The 19,586-nt window shown below is 38.8% G+C and overlaps 2 protein-coding genes across 3 annotated transcripts in view; both read left to right on the top strand.

Annotated features, from left to right (window-relative positions):
• The window catches only part of Pkp2 (plakophilin 2), a 63,722-nt gene extending 44,484 nt beyond the window's left edge, over nucleotides 1-19,238 (top strand). The window contains exons 7-13 of one of the 2 annotated variants that reach the window (XM_021658742.2): nucleotides 1,639-1,756; nucleotides 2,964-3,128; nucleotides 3,980-4,153; nucleotides 8,369-8,522; nucleotides 12,175-12,364; nucleotides 16,476-16,563; nucleotides 18,714-19,238. In XM_021658742.2, the coding sequence (XP_021514417.1) occupies nucleotides 1,639-1,756; nucleotides 2,964-3,128; nucleotides 3,980-4,153; nucleotides 8,369-8,522; nucleotides 12,175-12,364; nucleotides 16,476-16,563; nucleotides 18,714-18,782 (958 nt within the window). In that variant the 3' untranslated portion in view covers nucleotides 18,783-19,238. The remainder of the gene's footprint in view (nucleotides 1-1,638; nucleotides 1,757-2,963; nucleotides 3,129-3,979; nucleotides 4,154-8,368; nucleotides 8,523-12,174; nucleotides 12,365-16,475; nucleotides 16,564-18,713) is intronic. The other variant, XM_021658743.2, reaches the window with a different exon arrangement.
• Nucleotides 13,566-14,602, top strand: LOC110562072 (protein phosphatase inhibitor 2-like). Its single transcript, XM_060391718.1, has one exon. It carries the CDS (start codon nucleotides 13,813-13,815, stop codon nucleotides 14,464-14,466), a length of 654 nt encoding a protein of 217 aa, XP_060247701.1. The 5' UTR covers nucleotides 13,566-13,812; the 3' UTR covers nucleotides 14,467-14,602.
• Nucleotides 19,239-19,586: the final 348 nt, after the last annotated feature.

Raw genomic sequence — 19,586 nt, 5'->3', positions numbered from 1 at the left:
AATTGTGAAAGTGCCATCTTGGAAGCTAAAGCAGCCAAGCATGGTGGTTTCATAGAGATCAGCTGTAGGTGGAACCTCCATGGAACTGCAATATGCCCGCTTCCACTCCCTTTAGTTCTTAATGCATTTGTTCCTTTGAAGGCAGTATTTGAGGACAGAAAATATTTTGAAATCACTAATGCAATTATATTTTTTAAATAAAGAAAGTAATTCTCCAGATGTTTTGAACTATTAATGTTATAGTGACACTGCCTGAGACAGAAAAAAAAAAGAAACTCTTGAATATATTTTTGATGATCTACTTGACCATAAACAGGTATTACAGTTTATAGTGTGTTTTTCAATTAAAGTTGGCAAGTGAAATAGGAGGTAGTTCTCAAATCCAGAACTTAAATTTGTTTAGTATTTTTTAAAAGATTTATTTATTATTGAAACAGCATTCTGCCTGCATAGGTGCCTGTGCACCAGAAGAGGGTACCAGATCTCATTATAGATGGTTGTGAGCCATCTCCCCAGCCCTGCTATTCTTTTTATTTTATGTATATACCTGACTGAGTTTGTGTGTGTGAGCCCACAAAACCCAGATGACATCAGATCTCCTGGAACTGAAGTTCAGAGGCACCTGATGCAGGTTCCTCAGTGCATGCAAAGCTCCGAATGGCTGCTGTCTACATAGCCCCTTCCACTGTCCTGTTAATGAAATGTTAACATTTTTCAGGGAATTTTTTTTTTGAGTGGTTAGTGATAAAAAGAAAAACTTAACACAAGGGAATATAAAAGCAATAGTACCAGAATTTAAATATGGCCTGAGTGCTCAGTGCGATCACCAAATACTTTGCTTTACCATATGTGATAAATATGCACTTCTCTATAAGGAAGTAGCCTCCACTTGTGATCATGGCTTAGCAACAATTAGAAAAAGACTAAGTGTAAAGATATTTATAGGTCAGGCTCTGACATCACAGACCCTGGAAAGTATGTTCTGTCTGATAGCTTAGCTCTCCACCATTTGAAGGAGAGAACTGTCATGTTTTAGAGAACCAGGTTTAATATCTGTCAATAATGGTTTGTATAGAAACTTTCAAGACTTTTACAAATGAGAAAAGTTAGGCCCAGAGCAACTTTTAAGATATTTAGAGTTAAAACATGGAACAAATTGGAACTTAGACACATAGCATATTGCTATCTCTAGTGTGCTGTATTTCTTTAGTTATAGATATTTGCCTCATATCTGCCTCTCAAAAATATGGGCAAGATTATATAAATCCTGATTGGGCCTTGATAACATGGAATGAAGCAGGTGGAAAACTCATTAATAAGATTGTGTCTTTATGGTTTCAGGTTTGACATCAGGCAGTTAATGATTTATTGTATGGATGACAAGCTCTCAAACTTTTATGTTTGCCAGTTTCCAAACACCTAGAAGAAGCCTAAAAGTGAAGCTTTGAAACTCAGCCCTATTGGGTTCATAGCACATGTCTTACACAGGCCTTTGGGATTCATAACACACATCTTACACAGGCCTTTGAGATTCATAACACACATCTTACACAGGCCTTTGGGATGCATAGCATATGACTTGCATAGGCCTTTGGGATACATAGAATACATCTTATAGTTTCTTGTTGTTCTTGAAAGAAATATGAGCTCAGCTGGCCCTGATGGGAGGAAGATGATGAGAAGATGTGATGGTCTCATTGACTCGTTGGTCCATTATGTCAGAGGAACTATTGCAGACTACCAGCCAGATGATAAGGTAATTCAATATCTAAGTGCCCTCATGCCATATTACCCACTATGACTTACTGAGATGCTTCAAATTATTAAAATAATTGCTTGGGTGTATCTTTGTTCCTTGACTTACTTGCTGAGCCCAAGGTTTTCATTACATGCTTAGACATCTTATTTTCTTTTTTCTCCAAGACAGGGTTCCTTTTGTGTAGCTCTGGCTGTCCTGGAACTTGCTCTATAGACCAGGCTGGCCTCAAAATCATAGAGATCTACCTGCCTCTGCCTCTTGAGTGTTGAGATTAAAGGTGTGTGCCACCAATGACCACTGACATATTTTCCATGTAGCCTGAGGCTCAGTGTGTTCCCCAAACCAAATTTCCAATGAACTTTTAAACATCTCAGTGTGGATGTTCATCAGGAACACAAGCACTACGTGCTCAACAATGAACTGAATTTCATCTCTGCCATAACCCCATCCTTCTTGTCTTATTTTTAATCTATCTAATAACCAGCATGTCCATGGCTAAAGATTATAGCTCAGTGGTAATGCACTGGCCTGACATGTATGGCATGTTACATAGGTTCTATTTCTAGCATCAAATACAGAATGAATGAACTGATGAATAGATGAGTGAATGAGTTATCACCTCTCCCCTCAAACCCTATATGCACAGGCAGTACACCATTGTGCCATTTCTCCTGTACCATATCTGCTGCTTCCATCCATGAATCCTCTACACCAGCCATTATAGTAGCCTCCAAATTGTTCACTATAAGAGTGTCATATATATTCCCCATCTTAGTGTGGCTACTAACTTATGTATGTGAAGTTTGACGTTGTTCTGAACATACAGTTTTTTTAGGAATATATGTCCAGAAAAATAGCTAAGGGGCTAGAACTATAGTTCAGTGGGAGAACATTTGTCCACTGTGCAAGAAGCACTGGGCTTACCTCCACATAGTATATTTTTTTTAAAAGAGTAGGATGGGGAGAAGGCAACCATTATTTTAAGAAACTTGGATTCTGTGTTTTAGCATAGTACTCATGACCATTCATTCATGATCTAACATTAGCCATGCCAGCTAGTCTCAGTAATTTCTGCATACCTTATTGTTGAAGCATACTAAATTACATGCAATAAACCTTTTAAGAGTTGAAGCCTAAACAACCTTGTCATCTGAAAGGGATGTTAATTATGTATAAGAACAGTATTCATGTTCTGTTTCCTCAGGCCACAGAGAACTGTGTGTGCATTCTTCATAACCTCTCCTACCAGTTGGAGGCAGAGCTCCCAGAGAAATACTCCCAGAGTATCTACATGCAAAACCAGAATATCCACACTAACAGTAACAAAAGCATCGGATGTTTTGGCAGTCGAAGTAGGAAAGTAAAAGAGGTATATTGGGAAATCTTTGAGACACTGTGGATTGTAGATAAGGCAAAGGGAGAATGGGGTGAGGAGGCTCTGATTCCTGAGACTATGTCAGCTACTGCTTCAAATAGTTGTAGTTCTCAAATCAGTCTTCCGATGAGGCTTCAGCAATAAGAAAACAGGTACAGAAAGATTCACTAGTTTTCCTACATCAATTCAGTGAATGGGTGAAGGGGATAAAATTCAGTGCCTACTAATCCGGCTTCATATATGTACTTTTAGCTATTAAACCATGCTGCCCTGTGTTCTTACTGGGCCATGATATATTCATGGTTTGAGCATTACCAGAAGCCCTGGTGTTTTCTTTGGATACTCTAAAAATAAACTGTGAATACGTTAACAGCAAATTTCCTAGGAAAGGTGCATGTCTCTTTCAAAACTGACATAAAAATGAAGAAAATGTGAACTACTATATTCTTAGTGTTGTGCTGTGCTTGAATTTGGGAAATGGTTGGTAAATTTAGACCCTTAATACTATCCCAAACCAATCTATAAGCCTCTGAGGAAACAGGCCAGTTTTTTTTTTTTTTTTTTTAATCTTTGAAGTGCTGGTGATCATTTAGAATTTAGGCTAAATGCACTGGAAACCATTTTAAAAGAACCTATTTTAATCCCTTTGCTGTGAAGTATAAAGTTGGAGGTTGTGAAAGTTTCTTAGAAAGCAATTATTATTCTGAGCTAAAAGTTAGGTAACTGAAAGTCATGTATAATGTTTTTCTGATTTGTTAGTCTTTCTAGACAGTATTTCTGGTCTGCTGGTGTGGGTGCAGAACTGTAGTCATCACTTGACATACATTCATTTTGTGTGCACTTAGCAATACCAAGACATGCCGATGCCAGAGGAAAGGAGCAGTCCCCGGGGTATTGAGTGGCTGTGGCACTCCATTGTAATAAGGATGTATTTGTCTTTAATTGCCAAGAGTTCCCGAAACTATACCCAAGAGGCCTCATTAGGGGCTCTCCAGAATCTCACAGCAGGAGGTGGCCCGGTAAGTCTTGTGCCAGCTTTTCTACTTCTTAGAGTTAGCCTCAGGTTCTATAAAGCTGTACCATACTACAATTACAAGTAAGCAACACATTGACTTTTATTTTGCTTAGTTCTTCTTCCATTACAGGCCTCAGAACCCTGCCTCAAGCTAGTTGAGAAAAATACAGAGAGAGAAAGGAAGGAATTTCTCATATCTTGGAATTCAGATGTTTGGGTTTGGGTCTCTTTTCTTTCAGGATTAGTCTTGAATGCCCCACTGGGTTTTGTTTCCTGTGTGCCTATGTAGTAATAAGGATAGCTAGGAAGGACTGCAGGCTCACATATCTTATTAACCTGCTATCCTCATGAGCAGTGCTATTGAGAACTCAGCAGATGTCTCACTGGTCTGATTTCTGTCTCTGGGAAGAGACTGGTGTTAATTGGCCCAGACTGGGTAAAGTGCCCAGGAAACAAGTTTGCACTGACAGGGGTCACTTGCTGCTTATATTACCTGTAAAGGAATGCTCCCTCACAGAAAGTCAGTGTTCACACCAAAATAAGCAGCACATTCTTTGTAGGTAAAAACAGCGATGTCTACCATAGTATGAGATCTGTGTCTTGGAAACCCACCCACAGAGCAGAATTCATTCTCCTTCCCAGTGACTTACTTTTTATCATCAAAGTCAAAGTATAAATGGCAAAAGGTTATTACTTGTACTATATATTGTGTGCATGTTGTATATTTATATATTCTATTTAAAATCATCATTTGAACTAAGCTTGATCATAAAGTAAGCACTCCAAAATAGTTCATTAGTCAGTTTTCAGATACATATCTCCATAGAGAGAGAGGGCATATCTTCAAAGGGGAAGAAACATTTGAGTAAATGTATTCATTTTAAATAAAATTATGAAATGATAAGGTCACATTACCACTGCACTGTGGTTAGGAATATAAACAATCATTTCTTTGATTCGTCATAAGCATGCTTCTGAACAAACAGAAAGGAAAACTCCATTGTTTCAAGAAACTTGTGGTCTAAAAAAGAGATAATATGAAATAGAGTAATTTTTATCTAGATAGCTGGGGACTGGTAGTAGAGAAAGGTGAGGAAGGAGAGCAGGAGCTATGTAAGATATTAGAGCATTATTCTGAAGGCAACAGATAACCATTACTAGATCTTCCACCTCTTTTTAAAATCAGCAATTTTTGGTTTGTTTTTTTTATTATTTCATGTACATTGTGTTTTGCCTGCATGTATGTCTGTATGAGGATGGAGCTGAAGTTAGAGATAGCTGTGAGCTGCCATGTGGATGTGAAACCCAGGTCTTCAGGAAGAGAAGCCTGTCCTCTTAATATCTGATCTGTCTCTCCAGCCACTTACCTATAAAGCTCCTTTTATTTATTTATTTATTTTAAGACAGTGTCTCTCATATACCTCAAGTTATCCTGGAACTCACTCTGTAGACCAGGCTGGCCTTGGACTCACAGAGATCCACCTACATCTGCCTCCCAGGTGCCACTGTACCTGGCCTAAAAAATCAAGCTGATTGTCATCATTTGAGGTCATGGGGGAGGGTTGGATGAATAAGTTTGCAGAAATGCTAACCTGAAAATGTACTATTTATTCTAGCAATATAACAAATCAAAAAATCAGAAAAGGCAAAAAGCTAAATGAACCCAGGTGGGTGAAATTGAACTTGGATGACAGCAATGTTAGGGTAGTGGGATGGTATTTATGTGATAGCTCAGGCAACTCTAGCATTAGTATAGATGCAAGGAAGAAGACAATTGATGATGTGAGCTTTAGGGATTAAAGGGTGGTATAAAGGGACTAATAGTAGAGATAAATGTGGTTGAAAACAGACAGAACAAGGACAAAAAGGTATTCAGAACTCTACAGCCACATAAGACAGTGTTTTTCTGGCTCCGTATGACGATGAGACTAAGTGATTGATGCATGAAGAAATGAAAGGTGGGAGCCTGGGAAGTGTGAAAGGGTTCATTTGCTTTGCTACATGGATAGGAAGTAGAGAAGGCTGACAGTCTTCAGAGCCTTCAGATAAAATGTATATTTAGATGGCATGTTGGAAAGAGAGGAACTCTTGACCCAAGGTCTGGTATTCTACATAGTAAATGGCTTCCTCTGTGGATAGCTCTGGGGAAAGGAATCTTCTTAGAGAACAATTGGTTAAAACCAAATCATCATTATGACATAGCTGTTTTAAAGTAGTAATAATTAAACTTCCTTGAGCCATTAAACATTTGAGACTATAGTAAAGTGATGCATGATTCCCCTAGGAATATTGACTATAAACACAAAAAGTTTCAGAGACCCTGTATTCCATCACCTGTGTTTGGCTCTTTATTAAGAGCCTCAATTCTAGAAAGTAGAGTTGAGGAGATGAAGAATACAGGTGGTGGTGGGAATGCAAAACATGAGACAAAAATGATATCCTGAGGAATCACAGGATTTTTTATCATAGTAGCCTCATATTAGCTTCAAACAGAAGTTTAATATACAGTCATAGACACAAGCTAAATCTGCAGTACTAAGACTTCTTGATACCAGAGAAGGCCAGGTCAAGATTTACATTCTAAGTAAGCTTTTTCTAGATCTGGGCAATCAATAGTCTCAGATACACTAAAAAATTGTTTATTACATGCTAATTAGTGTCACATACTTTTAATCCCAATGCTCAGGGAGGAAGCAGAAGCAGGTGGAAAGTTCAAGGACAGCCTGGTCTACATAGCAAGTTCAATGAAAGAGTTACATGATGAAAAATAATCCAATTAGCAATGTGCTGCCTTTTTCAAACGCCTAATATCCATCTGGCAGTTACATATACATATGAACTCAATGTCGTCAAGATGTGCACAAGCTCAAGCCAGACAAAAATCCCAGTAGTGGGGGTGAAAGAAGACACACATAGAGTCCCACCTCTAACTGAGGAGCTATTGGTATTGATAGCTGGTGAGAAAAAGAAAATCAATCTTCTTTAGTGCTATGATCCTTGATGAGTCGACTATACTCCAGGACAGGCCATGGCTAATAGTAGCTGGTCAGCACCAATTGGACCTGATGAGTTTCTTTCTTTTTCTTTTTAACAGGGAAAAAGAGATAGTTTATTATTATGAATGACCATGGCCATGAACACAGTTTCAGGTTACTCTAAATTCCATGTTCCAATGTGGAAGTATTTTCATGAAATTTTTATAGTTCTACAGAACAAAGAAAGTCATACATCAAGGCAAGTTTAAAATACATTGGTGGGCACACCAGAGGGGCAGGCTTATCCAGGGTTTTTTAAAAAAAGAAAATTCAAAGTGAGGGTAGATCAGGAAGAAATTGGGAGGAAAAGATATGTATGATCAGAACACACTGTATGAAATCCCAAGGAATTAATAAAATTACTTCTTTAAAAAAAACCCCGGTTTTTTTTTTGTTTTTTGTTTTTTTTAGAATGAATTGGGTTTGTAGTTTAGAAATAAAAAGTTTGTTGAAATATGTTAATGACTAAAACTTGAACCAGAAGAAACAGGAACAATATGAAGTGAATTAGTAACAAAGGAGCTTATGTTTTCTCACCTCAGTTGGCAATCTAGGAACACAAAGAATCTGGGTCATTGTAGAGCTAACAGCTATGTGGCCAAATTGTACCAATTAAGTTTGTATTACTCAAACATTGGGAGGTGCTCAGTGGCCACAAATACTTACCTGCAAGGATAAAGACCTCCATTTGAGTGCCCTCATGCACATAAAAAGCCATCATGACCACCTTGGAATAATGGAAACATATGGACCCCAAGAGCTTGCTGGCCAGCCTAGCAAAAACACCAAAATTCAGGTTCACTGAAACCCTGGCTCATGGGAATAAGGTGGAGGACAATAGAAGTCACCTGATGTCCTCCTGTGTTCCACAAGCCATGTACAGGGCTGTACATGCTCACACACACACACTCAAAAATATTTTTTTACATATAGCACAAAGTAATATCAGACCTATTTTACCTATAAACTCAGGCACAAAATAGTAACAAGTAACCAATCTTTAAAAATATTGAAAAATATGTTTATTTAGCAACTGTATTGAAATCTAAAAGAATTTGAAGAAAATATCTGTAAACTGCTCTTATTAGAGTTCTGGCTTTCTCTTCCCTCGGCCTCTGGGATTATAGAGGGCTTATTTCTCTGCTAGCAATGTGATAGCACTTACAGGATGTGTCTCACAACAGATTCCCACATCAGTGGCTCGCATGGTTGTCCAGAAGGAGAATGGTCTTCAGCACACACGGAAGATGCTCCATGTAGGTGATCCCAGTGTGAAAAAGACTGCTGTCTCCCTGCTGAGGAATTTGTCACGGAATCTTTCTCTGCGGAATGAAATTGGTGGGTTGAGGTCTACATGTCATAGGTGAATACTGAATATACAAGTGCAGGAGCGCAGGTAATAAGTAGGCCTGGCTTTGCTCCACAGGTTGCTAGGGCAGGCACCCTCTTTTGTTGTCACTGATAACCAGCCTTTTGTTAATTTGCTTTGATGACTTAAAAAAGAGAAATCTGGGCCCACGCTAACAATTAGCAAGACAGATGATCTGCACGACATCTCTCACCCTTCGGCTGTTCCACTCAATGCTTTTCTCTCATCTACATGTTTGTCATTAACATAAATACAATTTTAAAATTTCAAAGTTGCTTTATGTTCAACATGTAATTTAAGCAATAAGACCCATCTTGATTCTTAATAGTCAAGAATAAGTAAAAACTATTGCTATTAATTTAATGGTAAGTTCTAATAATGTTTATTATTAGTGTATAATTATCATGGCGGTATATCTAACCTATCACAATCAATAAAAGACACGACACCTGATAGACTTTAAATAGCCTTATATCACTGGGACAGGGCTACCTTCCATCCATAGTTCCAGAAATACTTCCTTATTCTTCATCAGAGCCGCTTCCTCCATCTATGCCTGCCATGTGCTTCTTTCCCTGCTCACCCTGGCTGCTCTCTCCTTCTTTATTTTCCTTCTGTTTTTCTCTCTCATGATCTTCCTCCCCTGAAAGCCCTTGAACTTTGGCCACACTTTCCCCAGTCTGCCTGCCCAGGTTTAGGCCTTTTAATCAACCAATTTTGGGTAACTAGAAATATTCCTTCTTATCACATGGTTACAGGAGATGAACATTAATAACAATGCCCATAGTAAGGCGGTAACCAGATCTCAATACATAGCAACAGACCAACCCCAAACAAAAAACCCATTTCAATACATGTTGTGTTTTTAATGAGATTTCTAGCCAGGTAGATTTTCATTTGTTTGTTTGCTTATTTGTTTAGTGATTGAGAGAGAGAATATCATGGATATGGGTTTAGACATCTTCCCATAGTATATTGTAGAATATAGTTAATTGATACATGTTCTTTCTAAGATAAGTAAATATGCTAGAAAACTCCTTTAACTGCTGCTCTTCCTCAGCATTGACCCCAATGTGTTTCTTTAACCTTGGTCCATAGAAGGGATAGCCTTGTGTCCATAGAAGGGATAGAAGGGTTGAAAAGAAGGTAGCACAGCTCTCAGTGGGTGGCTGGGGCCTAATAGCTGGCTCAGAATTATTTCCATGTTGTCCACGTAAGTTGTAAAAGGAATATTCATGTTCTTAAGATTGTTCAGTCTGTGGTTTAACCTTCTGATGATAACTTACATCTCTTGAGAGCTTAGTACATATGGCAACAGTTAATGTGCATCAACCCCTGAACACACTCAGAACAATCTATATTGGAAGATAGTGGCATTCAGTATTCCATGTTAGAAAAGTTTGTCAAAGAGGGGAAGATAGCATATGCACACTGCAAAGCCAGGGTGTCTATAGGGTCTGCTGTGGTATTGGTCCTGGCCTTAAAGAGAGCCATTTAAGTTCACTCACCTGCTAACTGAACCACACAGGTGCTTTATTTTTACCAAGTGTATTTTAGTTAATAAACATATGCCTATAGGATAGTTAGGCTTTTGTGATGTTTTTAGTTATATATAATTCTATCTGAAATATCTTTATAGAAGTCTTTTTCCACTTTTTCTTAAAAAGATTTATTATGTTTACAATGTTCTGTCTGCATGTACAACTGCATGCCAGAAGAGGGTACTAGATCACATTACAGTTAGTTGTGAGCCACCAAGTGGTTGCTGAGAATTGAACTCAGGACCTCTGAAGGAGCAGCCAGTGCTCTTAACCTCTGAGCCATCATTCCATCCTCACCTTTATCTACTATTTTTCCTTTTTTAATTATCATTTATTACAAGTTATTCAATTTGTATTCCAGCTGTGGCCCCCTCCCTTGTCTCCTCCCAATCTCACCTTTTCTCCCTCTTCTCCCCCTGTGCCTCTCCCCTAGTCCGCTGATAGGGTAGGGCTTCCTCCCCTTCTATTTGACCCTAGCCTATCAGGTCACATCAGGACTGGTTGCATTGTCTTCCTCTATGGCCTGGCAAGGCTGCACCCCCCAGAGGAGGTGATCAGGGAGCCTGTCACTGAGTTCATGCCAGAGAAACTCCTACTCCCCTTACTAGGGACTCCACTTGGATACTGAGTCTCTGGGCCATATCTGAGCTGGGGTTTTAGGTCCTCTTCCATGCATTGTCCTTGGTTGGGGTATTAGTCTCTGCAGGGCTCCCAGGGCTTAGTATTTTTTGGCTCTGTTATTCTCTGTTTGGAGCTCTTGTCCCCTCCAGCTCTTTCTCTCCCTTCCTTCATAAAATTCATGCCCTCTGCCCAAAGTTTGACTATGAGTCTCAGCCTCTGCTTTGATACCTTGATCAGTAGAATCTTTCAGAAGCCCTCTGTGGTAGGCTCCTGTCCTGTTCCATGTCTTCTCTGCTTCCAATGACTGATGTGTTTTGTCCTTCTGAATGATTGAGCATCTTCCCTAGGGTCTTCCTTGTTGTTTAGAATAGAGGAATATTGAATGGCAGAGAAACACTTAAAGAAATGTTCAATGTCCTTAGCCATCAGGGAGATGCAAGTCAAAACAACCCTGAGATTTCACCTTACACCCATCAGAATGGCTAAGATGAAAAACTCAAGTGACAACACATGCTGGAGAGGATATGGAGAAAAGGGAACCCTCCTCCATTGCGGGTGGGAATGTAAACTTGTACAACCACTTTGGAAATCAATCTGGCACTTTCTCAGACAATTAGGAATAGTGCTTCTTCAAGATCCAGCTATACCACTCCTAGGCATATATCCAAGGTATGCTCAACTATACAACAAGGACATTTGCTCGACCATGTTCGAGCTTTATTCGTAATAGCCAGAATCTAGAAACAACCCAGACGTCCCTCAATAAAGGAATGGATACAGAAATCGTGGTACATTTACACTACTCAGCAATTAAAAACAAGGAAATCATGAAATTTGCAGGCAAATGGTGGGAAGTAGAAAAGATCATCCTGAGTGGGGTATCCCAGAAGCAGAAAGACACACACGATATATACTCATTCATAAGTGTATATTAGCCATATAATATAGGATAAACATACTAAAATCTTTATCCACTTTTAAGGTGATATCTGCATAGCCAGAAATGGAATTGCTGAATTGAAGAATATGAAAATTTAAAATTCCTGATATTTATGCCACCTTAACTCTGTGGAAAGGTTTTCAGCACACTGAGAGCAGGGCATTGGGTTTCCAGCACACTTTCACTGTACTGCGAACAGGGGATTCTCTTTGGGAAGATCTTCTGGTTTGATTATAGAGACTCAGCATCTTTCTATACATTTGTCAACCTGTGACCCCAGCACTTGGAGGTAAGAGAGGCAGATTTCAAGAGCTCACTGGCCAGTCAGCATACCTAAAAAATGAGCTTCTAGTTTATTAGAAACCCTCTCTCCACAAAAACAGGTGGAAAGGGAGTAAGAAGACAGCTGACATCATGCTGTGACATTGCTTGTGCATGTGCCACACACCTTCACACACAGACATTCTCCCAAAAGAAAAATCTTTCTAATCAAGCATTGTTTTTCTTTCAATTTTGTAGCTAAAGAGACTCTACCAGATTTGGTTTCCATAATTCCTGACACAGTTCCAAGTACTGACCTTCTCATTGAAACTACAGCCTCTGCTTGTTATACATTGAACAATTTAATGCAGAATAGTTACCAGAATGCACGAGACCTTCTGAACACTGGAGGCCTGCAGAAAATTATGACCATCAGCATAGGGGAAGGGTAAGTCTCTTAGTACCTGCCCATCACTGTCTCCATTTCCTGTCACCAGGACTGGATAAATACTCTAGCTGCAGTTAGTTTTTCCTGAGTCCTATGAGTAACGTAGCCACAAGCAAGTATCAGACTGTGGCTGCATCTCCTCTCATTCTTGGTATTGGGCAAGGAAAACACTGAGTGAGCCAAGCTATCTCTTCTCTTCTAAAAGATTATATTTACTAATGTAATGGATTAGCTTCCCAGAGTAATGGCTGTGATTTAAGAGTAGTAGACTAACCAGGTAATGGTGGCTCATGCCTTTAATTCCAGCACTCAGGAGGCAGAAGCAGGATGATCTCTGAGTCTGAGGCCAGACTTGCCTACAGAGTGAGTCCAGGACAGCCAGAGCTGCACAGAGAAACTCTGTCTTGAAAACAAAAACAAAACAGAAAAAAAAGTACATTACAGACAAAATGGGATATTACTACATTATATCTTTTAAAAACTCAAATGCCAAACAACTAACTTCTAGATAAATATTATGAATATAAAAACCCTTGACATTAAAGAACTGTATAGAACTTTGAATATGAGACCTATAATTTGGATGGAATTACTTACTCCAAGTGACTCTGTCCCTAGGATACTAACACCACTGTTAGGTTCTAACTTGACTCTCCCTTCCTATGAAGCTTCCCACCATGGGAAGAGAAAAGGTGAAGAAGGAGCCCAACAATTTTTTGTACATTATAGTTTTGCTTTCTGTATTCTTGATTGCATGTTAATAGACTTCTGTGCTAAGGATAAGCCCACAAGCTTTGTTTGAAAAAGAAAATACACCCATGTGTTAGTAGGTAATAGAGAGTAATGAAATCTAAACAGAAACTGATTTCTAGCCAGAAATAAGTTTAGGCCACATTTTAAAATGGAGCATCAGGGGGTCTGGAGAGATGGCTCAGAGGTTAAGAGCACTGGCTGCTCTTCCAAAGGTCCTGACTTCAATTTCCAGCAACCACATGGTGGCTTACCACCATCTATAATGATCTGGTACCCTCTTCTGGCTTGAAACCATACATGCAGGCAGAACAGTGTACACAATAAATAAAAATCTTAAAAAAAAAGAACATCAGAACCCAGTGCCACTGTCAAATCCAGTGGGGAATTAGATCTGTGACAGAGTAAGTTTTCTCTCAGTGCTACACTGAAGACACAAATGATTTTAAAACTGCCTTTAAAAGTACTGCCACACTAGGCCTTCCTCCTCCCAGGGCCACGGGCTACTATGCTAGCCGCAAAGGGCCGCCTGCCTCGAGGTGCTGGCTGTGGAGTTGCAGTCATTGTGCCGTGACAGTGACGCTGGCAGTGGTTTCCGCGACAGCGGATGCGGTAGCTTTAGCTCGGCCTGGGCTCTGGCTGCCTGAGGGTCAGTGCAGTACCCACCATTTCTCCAGGACCCCACACCAGTAACGACCATGAGCCAACAGCCGAAGCAACCAGCAATGGCGGCCTCAGCGGCCTCGGTGGCCTCAGTGGTTTTGCACAGGCCCATCAAGGGAATCCTGAAGAACAAGACATCTGCAGCTTCCCCGGTGATAGCCTTAGCCAAACAGCCCCGCCGGAGAGTCGAAAAGGAGCTGAGTAAAAAGTCCCAGAAGTGGGATGAAATGAACATCCTGGCAACATATCACCCAGCCGACAAAGACTATGGTTTGATGAAAATAGATGAACCAAATACTCCTTACCACAATATGCTAGGTGACGATGAAGAGGCCTATAGTGATTCAGAAGGCAACGAAGTCTTGACTCCAGATGTCTTAGCTAAGAAATTAGCTGCTGCTGAAGGCTCAGAGCCAAAGTATCAGACTCGGGAACAAAAAAACAGTGAAGAGGAAGATAATGACCTTTCCCCTGAAGAGCGAGGAAAGAAGCAGCAGTTTGAAATGAAAAGGAAGCTTCACTACAATGAAGGACTAAATATCAAATTAGCTAGACAGTTAATTTCAGAAGAACTGCATGATGATGACAAAGATGAAAAAATGTCAGAGACCGCAGATGGAGGGAGCATGAATATTGAAGCATCAAATCAAGGATCTACAGCAAGTGACCATCTGCAACACAAATCATAAAGTTCATAAAAGAAATGTCTTCCACAATACAGTCGTTTGTCAAATACAAACCTTGTTACTATAAATACTGCCTCTTGATCTCCACAATTCGTGACTTGTGAAAATACACACCAGTAATATAGTGCCAAGAATTAAGTGATAGCCAGAGACTGATTAGATGGAAAATGTCTAATTATGCATATATTCTTGTGCCTCATACTTCACCACAAATATAGTGTAATGTCATTAGTCCAAAATTGCTTTACATTTGTAAGAACACTGGTTCACTTGTATAAGATATTATATAGATTTTTACACTTTAGAGATTAATGTCATTGGGGGAAACTAATTTATTTTGTCACTTCTAAATAGTCATACCTCTTATAGAATGTTTGGGCGGGTAGTTTGATGTTTCTTTTAATCAAAAGCCTATTCACGTAGTGGGATATATAGATGGATAAATATTTAGGCTGAGAGATTTTTTTTCTACATTTATCTGTAGCTTGTTTTGGCTAATGGAAAAGGCTTCTAAGAGTTACTGTTGATTTTCTCATCTGACTTTTAAAAGTCCTGTTGCTTTTCTTTGTGCTAGAAAGGAAAGGAATGAACTTTTTTCATCCACACTGGTTTCCCCATTCACAGCCACACTCAGTTACCAGGTTAAAGTTGCACTGACATCTGCTCTGCTTGTTTTAGTACCCTGGGAAGACTTCAGATAAGGCTCTTAATACCATATGCTAGCTCAGCATTTTATATATATATATATATGTGTGTCTTATATATATACACCAGTTTATTTATATACCTGTCTTAACCTGCTCTTGTTTCCCATTCCCTTCTGCTTATACACATACAATTGTAAAGGATGACAAAGGCTTTTGGACATGAACTCTTACTGCATTTCTGTTATTTGGTACAGAATGAATTCTCACTTTGATACCTGCTAGTTCTAATACAGGAAGAAACTAGATCTAGTAGTAGCCATATCTATGGCAGGAAGGACAGCAACTTGATCTCTATACTTCTCTGACAGCTTGATCAGTAAATGGCTAATATTAGTTCATTTGACTTTAGACCTTAGAAAACAGTTAGCTGAAGCTTTTTGCACAAAACCATTGTATGTAATCAGAATATAATTGTTTCTGAATGTACAGACAGAATTGTACCTGAATATTTTTAAATTTAAAGATTTTGAAAAGTCCCTGCTTTAAGGGAATATGATAATGCACACTGTGACAAATGGACTTGATTCATTTAACATGGTAGAAATCATTTCCCCTGAAATGTAGTCCCTGTGTGTCTTAGTTTAGTGATGGTTTCCTTTATAGTCATTTATTTGTATTGTAAGTTTTTGGTAGACCAAATGAATCTGTTATATGACAGACTTTTAAAATAACTTCATTTTATATATATGTATATATATATATATATATATATATATAACTTTATATATAATGAATATATATAATGAGTATATATATATATACACACTGAAGATAGGTATTCAATAAAAGCCATTTCATATATATTTTATTGAACAGCTATCTTCCACTTTAAATTTATGGAACTATCATAATGTCAAAATAAAGTGGTAAGAGTCCTTGCTTGTTAAAAAAAAAAAAGTACTACCACAAAAGAGTATTATATTAACTTAAAAAAAAATGTTTTGCCCCGACATTAATAGGGCCTTTAGTCTCAGAGACGTGCGCATTTTCATTTGTTTTTCTCTGTTGGAGTCTGTAAATATATAAACACACACAACACACACATGTAAAGGCTCTGTAAGTAATTAAAGGATTTAAAATATATATAAATAACATTTATTTTTTTCTCAGTAAATCACTTATTTATTAGCACTGTCCTTGAAATTTTAAAAGTGCCTCTTAAAAAGTGAACTCTGCCTTCAAAGTTAACCTCTTTGTATGACAAGTAGCAACATTGAAGCCATATTGAGTGAAGACTTAAGGAACGTGAAGGGAATGGTTGAAGCGCCATATTTCACTGACCCAGAAGCATCTCTCTCTTTTCAGCTCTACCCCCAACAAAGCCAGCAGAGCTGCTTCTGTCCTCCTGTACTCCCTGTGGGCGCACACAGAGCTCCATACTGCCTACAAGAAGGTGAGAACACTGACCAGATAAAAGGAGACTTGGTACTCATGAGAAGTCAGCACCTCCTCCTCCTCTTCCTCTTTCTTCACACTCACACATATGTACTTATGCACACATCTATGAAATCTATTGCTTTACCAGCTTAGCTTGTGTCTGAGGCTGACTACATGGGATTAGACAACCTGTGTAGGAGTTCATTCCTGGCAGTAGTTGGTTCTTTCTTTCTCAGTGACCCTTGACCTCCTGTAGCTCTTCATCTAGGAGAAGGGTAATATGAAATTTCCCCTGTCTACATTGGTATGTCAACTGGAGGTACCATTTTGCTGGTCTTTTTGAAATGATTATATTATTGAAAGTTCATGGGTCCATTTTTGCTGCCATATCGCAACAGATGTCATGGACCTCTGGCTCTTAAAATCTTTCTATCCCTTTCTTCCATGGTTTTCTCTGAGCCTTGGGTATAGGCTTGCATTGCAGATGTATCAGTTGTTAGGCACTCCACAGTCCCTTATTCTCTGCATTTAGATCAGTTGTAGATCTCTGTAATAGTTTCTCTGTGTTGCAAAAAGAAACGTCTTTGACACTCACCAGAGGCTATAAGGAAATTGTATTTAGAATACAATTAGAAATTATATTGACTTAGGATCTGGCAGCAGCAGTTCCTCCTCTTGGGCATATGACCTCTCCAGGGTTTATAAACCAGACATGATTTCCCTCCTGTTGAGCAATCCTTAAATCCTATTAGGCAGTTATTACCTCCAAGATAAAAGTGTCCCTCGTACAGAGCTGTGGATATCTTGCCAGACCAATCATGATTGTTGTACACTGCAGCTGGCTACAATTATTAGTGATCGCCCCTCTTCCTTGGCAACTTGCATGGCACCTTGCTATGTGTGAGAGTCACTCCTTAGGAAGGAGAATTCCAAGTCATTTCCAGCTCAGTTCCTCCAAGTCCTGTGTCCACAGCGTGTGGTGTCTTCAACAATAGGGATTTATCTTCAAGTTCTGGGAAGCAGCCATGGAAAACAGTAATAAGCCTAAGTTGCTTTGGGAGTCTCTTGGACCCTCCTGATCAACAAATTGAGAAGTGTTTTCTCACAGGTACTAGGGGTTTTGTTAGATAGCCTATGGCTTTGGGGCGGGGGAACATTATCACCCCAAGTGGTATAACTTCCTTAAGCTACATATCTATGTATGCACATAGATATATAGTTTTAGGTAAACATGAAATAACTTGTTATGTCTTTTCAAACATCCTTAGCATTATTTATCCTTCCTTCTTTTTCCCTCTGTATTGCCCTCCTCATCTCCAGTTAAAACACTCCCATCTTTTCCATTTCCACCTTCATTTTATCTGTTCTTTTATCTTGATTATATCATTCCCTACTCAAGAACTTTCCCTTATTCCCCTGCCCCCAGCCCAACCTTTCCCTTACTCCCTGGCCTACCTTGGTCCATTTTAATTGTTCTCATTCTGCAGATAATCCAGGCTATATACTTATATATATAAAGGTTAAGAGCGGGAAGCCCCAAATAAGAGAAAACAAGTGATTTGTTTTTCTGAGTCTGGGTCACCTTATTCAATAAAATGTTTTAGTTTAATCTATTTACCTGCAAATTTTATGATTTCACTTTTCTTTACAGCTGAATAGAATTTCAGTGTGTATGTGTACTGCATTTTCATTATCCAGTCATCAGTTGAAGGGCATTTAGGTTGTTTCAAAAAAATTATTTCAACAGCTTTAGCAATTAGAAAAAATGGAAATTAGAACTACTTTGAGATTTCTTCTTACCCCAATCAGAATGCTAAGCTCAAGAGTACAAATGACAATGAATACTAGTAAGGATTATGGGAAAGCCGCACCCTCATTCACTGTTAGGGTTGCAAACTGTTACAACCACCCTGGAAATCAGTGTGGGAAATTCTCGGAAAGATAATAAATCTACCTTATGACCAGCTATACCACCGTTTGACATATGCCCTAAACAACTTGACATCCTACTGCATAGACACATGCTCAGCCAAGTCATTGCTGCTCTATTCACAACAGCCAGAAAATGGAACCAACTTAAGTGTCCTTCAACTGGCAAATGGATGAGGCATTTTCTTATGGGAGGATTTAGTAGCCTTTTACATTTTTTGTCTGCTTCTTCCAAAGGCTCAGTTTAAGAAGACAGACTTTGTCAACAGCCGGACCACCAAAGCCTACCACTCCCTTAAAGACTGATGAAGGTGAAAACAGATACAGAAAAGAAGAAAAAAAAAAGCCTACTCAAATAAAACACCTATTTTTCTACTAACAGACCCAAGAAACCTCAAAAAGCATGCTTTGTTTATATTCTTTTCTATTTTCATTCCCCAAATCTAGAAAATGAATTATCAGAACATAATTTTGTTAAGCATACTAAAGACTTTTACAAGGTTGCCACCAGTACTGGCTATGAAATCTGTTTTCCCTATACAGACATGGTATCATTATCCAAGCTTCCAGTATGTGTGAATTCATGTGAGTGAGCATCAAAGGAATACCTGAGGAGAGACGTTATATGCCCAGACTATGAAAGTGTGATTGACATCTTTATCCCGCCTATCTTCTCATTCTTGTCACTCATCTGCATGTTACTTCATTATTAACAATGTTGAACAGAGGACAAGAATAAAGCATTGATGGCAAATCGTTTAATCTGTGATTATTCTTGACCCTCTTGGTTACTTTTTTTTTCTTCCTTTAATTTTAATGAATGTTAAGAAATGTAGATTACAGAGTTGCATGACAATAATACAAGGGAACTAAGAAGTGGTCATAGCAAACTTAAAAATATCTGGCTATATATAAAGACAAGTATTGGTTCTGAAATTCTGCATTCTCCCTAAACATTGTATAAATGGAAATTCTGCTCTAAGAAATCATTTACCTGTAATGGCACTAATAGCTGTGAATCTCTCTAGTTACAGTGTGTCTGGGCTTTTCTACCCATTGGAATTGGTATAAGAATGCTCTGTCCAGAGCTGAAAAGATGGCCCAGTGGTT

Source organism: Meriones unguiculatus, chromosome 9 (assembly GCF_030254825.1).
Source record: "Meriones unguiculatus strain TT.TT164.6M chromosome 9, Bangor_MerUng_6.1, whole genome shotgun sequence".
In the NCBI taxonomy this organism is placed as follows: domain Eukaryota; kingdom Metazoa; phylum Chordata; class Mammalia; order Rodentia; family Muridae; genus Meriones; species Meriones unguiculatus.
This window is presented reverse-complemented; position numbering and strand designations above follow the sequence as displayed.